Genomic DNA, 10,737 nt, shown 5'->3' with positions numbered 1-10,737 from the left:
AGAAGTCGCGGCGCAAGTGCTTCTGGTTCCTGTGAGCCCCAGCACCGACACCTCCTGCCTCCTCTCCCTCCCTCTGACGTTAGGGTTTGGGTAGCACCAGCTTTTATACTTTTAACCGTTCCGTTTAACGTACTGAAGAACCCGTGTAAATAAGAGGGGGGGGAGCAGCGGCTGTATCGATGGAGAAACCAATAAATTCCGGGGAGGCTATTTTTGTTACACCCTCTCCTGGCTGTGCGCTTCTGTTCTGGACGCGGCTGAAGCTGCCCCTGGCCCCACGTCAGTCTGCGATCCCACCCTGGCCACAGGCAGCCCCGTGGCTCCAGCAGGTTCTGGGAGACCCCACTGTACAGTGGGAGCACCATGAGAGCCCCGCGCCCATTGCCAGGGGTGGTGGAGAAGGGAGGAGAGAGGAGTCCCGGCACGGGCAGGCTGGGACCCAGGAGTGCTGCAGCTCTCATAGAATCAGTCACCGAGGTTGGAGAAGCTCTCCAAGATGCCCGGCCCCCCCCTCTGTGCCCACTGACCGTGTCCCCCACTGCCACATCTCTGTGGTTCTGAACACCTCTGGGGATGGTGACCCCCACTCCCTGGGCAGCCTTGCCGGCACCCGACCGCTCTGCAGGAGAAATTATTCCTAAGATCCAGCCTGAGCCTCTCCTGATTCAATGTGAGACCACCTCCCCTTCTGAGCTGCTCTCTGCCTACTGAGGCCATTGTGTGCTGGGGTCACCGTGCAGCCCGGCCGTCCCTGCAGCTGCATGGGATGGAGCTTCCCCTCCCTGCACAGCCCAGGGCAGGAGCTGACCCCCCCGGCCCTGTGTCTGGCCAGGCCCCCGGCTGCAGGATGCACCAGCTGATTACATGGGGGCAGAATTCAGCAGCTCAAATATTCCAACCTGCAAAAGGAGCAACTCAGCATCGATGTGACGATGGCTCTGGATCAGAGCGGTCAGCAGCAGCAGCAGCCTGGGCTGCGGGCTGCAAGCAGCGGGGTGAAGCCTGGGACTGTGACAGCACCATGAAAGGGATGAACTAAGGTGAGAAAGCTGCCAGACAGCATTTCTGGAGCACAGCAGGGCCAGAGCGGGGGAAGAGGAGCGCGCAGAGAAAGTGAGGCTCAGCCAAAGCACTGCTTTCCATCTCCTCGCGTTGCGCATCAGGCCGTGCTCCGGCAGCCAGCGCTGCTCGTTATCTCTGTCACAGCCCCGTAGGTAGCTTCAAACAGCTCTTTTTTTGCTCTCACTTCCTCTGGCACTGAATCATGCATTCTGAGAACAAAGGCTAAAAGCGAGATGATACCAAACCCAACCCAGCACGCATCGCCTGCCTGAGTCCACCTGAATCACAACCAGCAAGAGCCCATCCACCCAGACTGCTGGCACAGCCTGGCACAGCCTTATACAGCCCAACACAGCCCCAGCACAGCCCAGCACAGCCCAGCACAGCCTGACACAGCCCAGCACACCCCAATACAGCCCAGCACAGGGCTACTTGCAGCCAGATGTATAGGAGGGACGGCACCCTCCACCATCTCAGCAATGGGGCCACTCCAGGAGCACAGAGATGCTGTCTGGAATAGTTCCTGAAGCAGGCAGGCCCTTCTGCCAGTAGCAGCAGCATGGCCAGTGAGAAGGAAGGCCCCATCCTGCCCGTAGCACCTTGGTTTAGCCACATATTTGTGAGTGAGAGCCAAGCACGGGATGGCAGAACTACAGGTTTGCCCCAGAAAACCTCCCTGGGCATGGTGCACGGCACGGCACGGTATGACACAGCATGGCAGTTCCCCACAGCACCGCACCCCAAATGCCACCAAACCCTGGCCTGCCCTGCTCCACACAGCCTGCTTGGCCACACTTGCACAGAGCACATTTCCTCCTCCTGCATGATGAAACCACTGCACCCGGTGCCGCTGCTCTGCGCAGAGCCTCAGCCGTGCTGCAGCCTGCCGACAGCTCAGCACGAGGTGGGCATCCCAGCATGCTCCTCCCATGTGTAAAATGAGGAACGTTTGTTGGGTCCGACCACTGTTTTCCAGAGAATACAGCCCAAAGCCCCGCATCTGCTTCCAGACGAGTCTCCTGCATCACGGCACCCTGCGTGCTCCTCCCAGCGCTCCCCCTACTCCGCGATCTGCTCCTGCCGCATTTCCTCCTTCCTTTTTTGGGCTTCCTCGCGCATCCTGCTGCGTTAAATACCCACAAACCCATCCCCAGCAGCTGCCGTCAGACACCACGGCACCGCCAAGGAACATTTGCCACCTGCTCCCCATCCCCACACCACGCAGCCCCTCCCTCACTTCCTCATCCCCGGTGGAAGCGCAGCGGTCCCAGCCCGGCGCAGGCGGTGGTAACTCACCCTGAGGCTGTTGTCCCTCTCCAGGACGATCACCCTCCGGTTGACGGTGTGCAGCAGCCTCTCCAGGATCAGCTGGACGTGCCTCTTCACCTTCACCTGCAAGGCACGGGGTGTCACGGCTGCAGTGGGTGGTGGGGTGCGGGCGATGCGCATCTCCCCAGGTGACTCGAGCCGGGCCGGGGGCAACCCTTGTGCCACAGGCAGCACCCCGGCCCCTGAGAGCAACAGGCAACTGCAGCCCAATGAGCAGAAGCTGCTCGCACGGGGAGCAGCCCCAGCACAGCTTCCTGCTCTGCCGCAGCTCCTGCTGGAAGCTGCAGAGTTAGCAGGGCTTTTTCTTCGTGTGGGCACTGGAGGAACCGTCCCCACGTTCTCAGCAGGGCCCTGCGGTGCTGCAGGGCAGCCCTGGCTCCTGCGAGGTGGCTGGGATGTGTAACACAGAGCGACCCTCGGAGATGTCAGGGTTGGTGGCACTGGCAGCGTCAGCAGAGACCCCGAATTCACCATGGGGCACAGCACAGCCCAGGGCAAGGAGCACATGTCCAACCCAGGCTGTGCCTCCGTGCTCCTGAGCTGCAGCTCTGACACCCGTGGCTGCCACACAGTGCCCACAGAGAGCTGGGAAGGGGCAGAACTGGGGCACCTTCAGCTGAGGCACTGGAACAGGTTGCCCAAGGAGGCTGTGGATCCCCATCCCTGCAGGCATTCAAAGCCAGGCTGGATGTGGCGACAGCAGGGGGTTGGAATGAGATGAGCACTGCGGTCCTTTGCAACCCAGGCCTTTCTGTGATTCTATGATTCCACGACTCCATGAGACTTCCCCCAGCCGCCCCCCTGTGCACAGCCTGTGCCTCCTGTGCTGGCTGGCTCCGCTCACTCCTTCATCCATTCATCCTTCCCAAAACTTCTGCTCAGCAGCTGAAATCCCCACTGCTCCAACTGCATGCTACACACTGAAACCTCGGAGTGCAGAAATCCCAACTGACCCTGTGCACAGTGTGGCACCCAAACGCTGGGGAGAGCCTCGTGCACCTCCTGCCCAGCACAGGACTGGGGCTGTGTGAAGGGAAGGACCTCATCCCTTCAGCAGCCTCTCAGCACGCACTTGCATCCTCAGCATCACATTTCTTCTTTTTGCACCTGGCTGTGCCGTCCCCACACAGGGATGCAGCGCAGTGCAGTTGGTGGCAGCCACGATCCCCTCCACCCAACTTCAGTCCCACTCCAGCTGCACCAGAGCGCAGCCCACACCCGCTGCAGCTTTTGCTTTCTCTCGGACTCAGTGTCCCCTTGCTGCCTGCTGCCTTCTGTCCCTGTCCTCCAAGCGAGGCCCCTGGCAGCCCAGGTGGATGTCAAAAGAGCACTTTGTTCCCAATGCAGAGATGTAGTGATGAGATCTCCTGTAGGAAATCCTACTCAAATCTCAGAGATGCCCGCAAGAAAGCAGTGCAACAAAGTGCTGCAGGGTGTTTCACTGCTTCTGCTGTATGCCTGAGGTCAGCTTTCCAAAAGTGATACACTGCTCCATCATGGGACACATTGAGGGGGGTCACAGACACCTGCAGGGCACTCATACACAGCCCGGGCTGTGGCACAGGCACAGCTGCCAGCATAGGAAAGCAGGCAAAGGCAGAGTCCTGCTGGGCTGAAGCACAGCTCTCTGTGCTCTCCTAAACTGTTGCAGGAACAGCTGCACCGGGAGCTGCCAGGATGCCCCAAGGGCTTGCAGGGTCGCACAGGACATGGCCCAACAGGGGCTGTGGGGTGGTGTGTAGCAAAAGGACAGGGCACGGCCACCCAAGGGCTGCACCCAAGGCATCACCCTGGCGCTGCAGCTGAGCTGAACCTGCTGAGGTTTCGTGGCTTCAGCATCCCGAGCCCCAAAGCTGCACAGCCTGGCTGCCTCGTACCGCAGCCGGTGCCCAGCAGCAGGGCAGCCAAGCAGAGCACAGAGCACGCTCACAGCGCTGTGGGTCTCAAGGCAGACACTGCTGGAGGTGTGGGGGGGCTGCCTTCATCACCCACCACAGCAGATCTGGGGACTGTTTGGATGCTACGGTCTCACGGAGCAGCTACAGGCTGCCTGGGCAGGCAGAGTCCCGAGCAGCAGCAGGGGGTCTCAGTCAGTCCCGTGGGTCAAGAGAGCAACAGCTCACCCGCAGTGCTTCACTGAGGGAAATCAGAGGTGAGAAGTAACGAAAACCTCGTGGAAAACAGGCCATGGCACAGAGCACTGCTGAGAGAGCGGCGTCCTCGTACACACACCCAGCTGGGCTGCAAGGGCTCACAGCACAGCCTGCAGCCCCTGCCCATCGGTCACTGCTGGCCCCTCCGTCCCGCAGCAGCGCAGCTCCGTGCACCAACCCCTGTGCTGGCAGGAGGTGACGAGGCTCTCCCAGGCGTTTGGGTGCCCGAATCCCCCCTGCTCGCCCCCAGGACCGGCACTCACCAGCTCCGAGTCGCCGCGCTCCCTGTGCCGGTCCTCCTCTGCTCTCTGCAACAAACAGAGCGCTGGAAATCAGCGCACAGCCTGCAAGGACGGCACTGTCCCACCACGGCCACCCCAGCAGCCAGACGTATTTCCAAGGTGAAGCCAACACAGAGAGCGGGAGCAGCAGAGCAGCTGGGCGGTACCTTCTGGGCCGTGTACAGCACCTCCAGGATGGTGCTGAGCAGCTCCACGCAGGCGTCCTCCTCCTCGCCCCTCCCTATCAGGTCCTGCAGGACGGGCACGGCCATGCGCAGCAGCAGGTCCCGGCACTCTGCGGGCAGGTGGAGGTGTGGGGCTGGCAGTGGGCACCTCAGCTCCCCACACTGAGAGGGACTGAGAGCACAGAGGGAGCGCAAGGCATCCGGGCCGCAGCCTGGAGTTCTGGAAAGACTTTAAATCCTAATGGAAAGGCTCCGAGACTCTGCACTGCTCCTCTGCTCAGGGTGCTTTGGGTTTAACTCAACAGACGGAGACTTTCTCACTCAAACAGACCCTGGCTGCCAGGGCTCGGCCAGCGCTGCCTCCGCACGGCACTGCTCAGCTATTGAGATAACCTTACAGCCGCGTCCTGGCAGCCCCTTCCTCCTTGCAGGCAAAGCTGAACAAGCCTGCTCCTTTTTCACCACCTACATTGAGGATATCAGTAGTTGGGTAGTTGGATTGGATGGTCTTAAGGGCCTTCTCCAGCCTCAGTGCTTACGTGGCTCGAAGCATGAGCTGTGGAACCACACACAGCATCCTTTCCACTGGACAGCAAACCACCAACATCCTCACCCTGAAAATCACTGCTGCCACCTCTCTACACCCCTTTTCTCCTTCTAAGCCCAATTTCCTCCTGCAACACAACGTGTTTTAAAGCCGTTCCTGGATCTCAGTGCCACAGCACCAGGCACTGGCAACAAGTGGCTTTTGGCAGCAGCTCTGGGAGTTCACATCCTGCAGACACAACTCAGTGCTGCTGGAGCAAAGTGGGGGCAGTGGGGCGGGGGGACACATCCCTGTGCTGAGCTCAGGGCCGGGCCGTGCTGCAGGAACCCACGCTGCTCTCACCATAGGACTGGAAGATTTTGCTGTTGACGATGTCGGTCAGGGACTGCAGCTTCTGCCTCAGCAGGCGCTGGGGCTGCAGGTTGCCGATGAAGTCCCGCAGCAGGACCCTGCCAGGCAGATAGGGGAATTAATGAGCACCAACCATCAAGCTGCAGGACCTGGCCAAGGCCAGGCCAGGCTGCTCTGCAGCCCCAGGCACTGCCACCCCTTTCCTTTGGAGAAGACGATGGCAGAACGCTGCCCTGCCTCCTGCTGAGCCCTGCCAAAACTGAGCCAAATCCCCACATCTGCACGGGACGGGTCTGAGGAGGCACTGCCCACCCTGGGGCAGCTGGGGCGGGAATCACTGCGGGTGGGAGTGGGGCTGGGGCCGGGACACTTACCCCAGCATAGAGGCATCAAAGATCCCAAAGACGTCCTCCAGGATGGAAGGCAGATACTTGAGGGCTGCTCCCTGCGCGGAGATGAGGCTGCTGACCACGTGCCCATGGGGCAGATGGACAGAAGGACGGACAGCCAGACATCAAACAGACAGGGTGGTGACCACTATACTGCCCATGCCCTGCACCCAAAATCACTGTGATGGCACCTGTGTCTCTTTTCAACAGCAGTCATTGTTTCCAATGGCCCCAGAGATGCTCCCAGCACCGGCAGCACTGCTCGGGCCAGCAGCACTCGGAGCTCTGACCCAAAGAAATGCCCGTCCCTGCCTTTCCATCCCTAATTGCTCTTTTCCCCTTTCTCTACTGAGAAGATATATATTAAGATTAAAAAGCAGTTATTTTAATGCATTCATACAACTCTAATTTTAAACCAGAATACTGCACAAAGCTGAACCGCTGCTTGTCTCTGGGTTATCTCGTTCAGTCACATTCACAGCTTCAGAAAAAGCATCCCCTACATTTGATTTCTTTATTAATCTCCGTGCTTAGCCAAGCTGGGCTGATGAACATTAATTTTTCTGCCACTCCTTAATTCTGCATTGATTGCACCCTCTGTCACTGGAACCACAATCGATGGTCAGAGAGTTCTGGCAGGGAGGCATGGCTGTGGTGAAGGGGCCGGGAGCCGTGGGGGCAATCTGTCCATGCCTGCAGTCTGCAGCTCCGTCCCACCTCAAACCTCAGCTGCCTCAGGTGCAGAGCAGAGCAGGGCTCTGGGAACAGGACCAGCCCAGCGCTGGTGGGGTACCAGGGGATCCCGACTGTTCCCCGTCCCAGCAGCACACAGGTTTGTCCCTGCCCCCGTCCTGCCCAGCACTCGTCAGACCCAAACGAGGCTCCTTCCCGTGGCACACAGCAGTCAAAACAGCGCAAAGCCCCAACGCCTGACGCACCCAAGGAAGGAGCGCTCCCTTCACGGAGGAGGTGGCCTTCCCGGGAGTGCTGCAGCTAACGAGCTATTATCAGCCCTGCCTGTGCTGATCAGATAATTGCAGCTCTAACGACAGGAGTAGGCAGAGCTGCGTCAGCCGCCGGCAGATCCGCGGGCACCGCCGGCGGTGATGGGAGGTGGAGGGGGGGTCCTTCAGGTGGGGAGGGGGCTCTGAGCAGCGGCTGCGTCCGCACAGAGGGATGCCGAGGTTCTCCCCTCGGAGCTGCACACGCGGGGACGCGCTCCGGGCCGGGCTCGGCGCAGCGATGGGGCTCCGATGGCAGCCAGCGCGCCGTGCCCCCGGGCCGGGGCCAGCCGGCATCAGGAACGTCCTCGTGCAGAAATAAGTTCGGACGAGCTCCCCTAAGAATGTGGGGTCCGGAGAGGCAAAGTCGGGTCGTCCTCTGCTGCACCCGGACGGTGCCGCTCCACGCTGATGTGTTTGCAAAATTTGTTTCTTTCAGGCCTGACTCAGAGTGCCGAGTGATGCACAAATCACTCAGGTGAGCTGTAAAATTGCAGGGAGTGGGGTTCCGTAACACAGAGCATCTATGGGGCAACGGGACAGCGGGGGGAACGAGGGGATGTAGTTGGATGAGGTGAGAGGATGAGGAGGGACAGCCCCCTTCCTCACAAAGACTGCTTTTGTCATCAATCCTCCAACTCTGTGCTTTAAAACATGAGTTAATCTGTACGGCCTTACCTAAGAATGCCCCGAAGCAGTGCAACACCGACACCACAGAATCAGCATAGAGACAGCAGTGAAACAAAGGGAGAGGCTGTGCTGTCCCAGCCAGGCCTGCAGGTGGGAGCTCCAGCTCACCTCTGGCTGCAGCACCACGCACCCAGCTGGGCGCACTGCCTGTCTGCCCATCCATCCATCCATCCATCCATCCATCCCACCTCGCCCCCCCACCTGGACCGGAGCCGGAGCCCCCCGCCATACCTGGGAGAGCAGCGTGGGCCCCTCCAGAGGGGATTTCATCAGCTGGTTCAGGGTCTGGAAGAGTCGCTGCAGTGAGCGCTGGAACTCGGCCGTCTCCTTCCCCTCGTAGAGCCTGCAACAGCCAAAGGTTACCCTGTGCCACCACCACTGCCACCCACACTGAGCCGTGTCCCCAAGCGCCACAGCTCCATCCTTCTGAACAGCCCCAGGGATGAGGACTCCGCCACCTCCTCCCACCTCAGCTGGAAACCTGAGGCTGGTGAGGCACTGGTTGCCCAGAGAGGTGGTGTTGTCCCATCCCTGCAGACCCCAAGGTCAGGGGACGGGGCTCTGAGCACCGATGAAGCTGTGGGAGTCCCTGCTCACTGCAGGGAGTGGGACCGGATGGCCTTTAGGGCCCTTTCCAACAGAAACCTTTCCATGGTCCTACAAGGGTCCCTTCCATCCCAAACCCTTCCGTGGTTCTATGATTCCATGACTTGCAGCCAGCATTCTGACCCCACACAGCAGCAGAGTGACCCGGATTGCAATTTCTGCTCCCCAGCTGTTTGGCTGAACCTGCTTTTTGCCAAAATGTTGCTTCTTTGCTTTTTAAAGTTGCAATCGGGTTGTTCTGCTTTCAGATTCATCTTTTCTTTCTGGTAAAAGAGCCCAAGGGAACATACAAGGGAAATAACCCTGCCGATTTGGCTGAGGCATCTCAGTTGCTCTTAAACAGAGCATCCACTGCATAACTGCTGTGTGCAGCCCTTGGTCAGCACTGCAGCGCAACCTCAGCTGGGCTGAACTGAAGGAAGTCCCCCCTCCTGCTCCACATGCAGCCGTTGGCTGTGGGGCTCCCAGCACTGCTGCCCTCCCGAGAGCCCAGAGCTGCACCTTGGAGCTGCGCTCAGCCCAAACCCAGAGATGAGGCCAGGGAAGGAGAGCAGCCTGCGTGCCTTAGGATCAGCAGGATGAAATGAAGGCCTCGCATGGCTCCGCTCTCACAGGAACGATGTCATGAAATGAGCACCATTAACTGGAGATTTATCCAATTTTTCACGTAGTCCCTTTTTAACGTCTCCCCATCAATTTTCAAGCTGATCTCCACCACAAACTCTAGCCCTCAAAATTCCAGAAGGGCAGGGATGAATACAACGCACTGCGTGAACAACTTGAGAGCAATTATCAGCACTGCTTTCTGACCTTATATGTGTGCCACAGCTCAAACCAGAGCACCACAAAGGCGTCACTTCAAGTCCCAACGGGCAGAGGCAGCACCGCTGTGCACCACGCAGCAGATGCAGGCAGCTGTGCTCTGGTTCCATCCCTGACCCACGGGCTCAGAGCATCTCACCAGGAGCCCCGACAGCAGCAGTGCCCACCACGGCCCCCAGCAGAGCAGGGCCACTGCCTGGTTCTGGCTGCAGCAGACGTCACCAAACAGATCCAGCAATCTGCAGTAACTCGTTGCAATCAAAATCTAATTTCTTCCAATTACAGGCTGTGTACAGAATTTAGCACCGTTTAAAGAACTTGAGAGATCTGAAGAGCCCGTGTTATTCCACTGTTAAGATCTCAAAGATAAAGGAAAGATGAATAAAAACTACATGTCTTTGGGGATGTCTTTATTTTAACGCTAACTAATTCATACAGCTGTCTGCAAATGCTCCACAGAATTAATTTGCTTTGCCAGAAGCCTTACGAGCTGGGGGTTTGCCCTCTCCTTCCACCCAAAGCAAAAGAGTGGGTTCCTCTGTCTGATGGAGCCGTGGGGCTGCATCCACCTCCATCAGAGCCACCTCCATTTGCAGACCCCTCCGCCTGCATCCACCCCCACCTGCAGCCCCTCCAGCACAGCAGCTCAGCACGGCGCTCCCGCCTCCAGCTCTGCTCCGCACAGGGCGCATCACCTCTGCCTGCTGCCGGGGCGGCTGAGCTTTCAGTGCCCCGTACCAGGAACGAAACAGGAACACAACCTGCCCTTCCTGGTAACCGCTTGGCAGCGTTCTCAGAAGTTTCCACCACTGATATCTGTGCCCCCACGCGCGCAGCAGGCTGGGGGTGCTGTCTGTCCCACCGCAACCCAAGGGGTGAGAATGGGAACCCAGCGCCCACGGGGCACAAAGGACACGGGGTCCTGGACAGCCCTGGACGTTCCCACTTTGCGCCACTTCTCCCCAGCAGCACCGCGAGGCTGCCGGCACAGAGCCGCGCTTTGCAGAGGGGTCGAGCTGCCCGGGGCGGGCAGGGTTTGCCTGCTGGGCTGCCGGGCCCTGAGATGCGCCGGCTGCCCGGGGAGCAGCGCTGTCCGCGGCAGGGAGGTTTGTAAGAGCGCATTGACAAAAGCCATCTGTCAGGAGCGGCGGAAGCGCGGCCAACGCCGCCCCGGGGCAGGAGTTTACTTCTGACCTCTGCGCGTCCCTTCTGGCCCTACTTTACACGATGCTGTGATTTACACACACGGAGGAGATGTTATTTCCCGAGGCCGTCGCAGCGGGAGCCGCACGGAGCACCGCAGGCAGAGCGGGGCCGCAGC

At 59.5% G+C, this 10,737-nt stretch overlaps 2 protein-coding genes across 4 annotated transcripts in view; one reads left to right on the top strand and one right to left on the bottom strand.

Moving 5' to 3' along the window:
- Positions 1 to 10,737, top strand: part of MDGA2 (MAM domain containing glycosylphosphatidylinositol anchor 2) — a 375,704-nt gene that overhangs the window by 170,255 nt on the left and 194,712 nt on the right. The window lies entirely within an intron of this gene.
- The window catches only part of LOC100541844 (dedicator of cytokinesis protein 2-like), a 47,297-nt gene that overhangs the window by 23,181 nt on the left and 13,379 nt on the right, over positions 1 to 10,737 (bottom strand). For all 3 annotated transcript variants that reach the window (XM_019616005.2, XM_019616004.2, XM_031553739.1), the window contains 6 exons: positions 8,220 to 8,331; positions 6,283 to 6,353; positions 5,900 to 6,006; positions 4,993 to 5,120; positions 4,808 to 4,852; positions 2,359 to 2,454 (listed from right to left, as the gene is read on the bottom strand). In XM_019616005.2, coding sequence (XP_019471550.1) covers positions 2,359 to 2,454; positions 4,808 to 4,852; positions 4,993 to 5,120; positions 5,900 to 6,006; positions 6,283 to 6,353; positions 8,220 to 8,331 — 559 coding nt within the window. The remainder of the gene's footprint in view (positions 1 to 2,358; positions 2,455 to 4,807; positions 4,853 to 4,992; positions 5,121 to 5,899; positions 6,007 to 6,282; positions 6,354 to 8,219; positions 8,332 to 10,737) is intronic.

Source organism: Meleagris gallopavo, chromosome 5 (assembly GCF_000146605.3).
Source record: "Meleagris gallopavo isolate NT-WF06-2002-E0010 breed Aviagen turkey brand Nicholas breeding stock chromosome 5, Turkey_5.1, whole genome shotgun sequence".
Taxonomy (NCBI): domain Eukaryota; kingdom Metazoa; phylum Chordata; class Aves; order Galliformes; family Phasianidae; genus Meleagris; species Meleagris gallopavo.
Note: the sequence above shows the minus strand (reverse complement) of the source record. Positions and strands in the feature narration are given on the sequence as shown.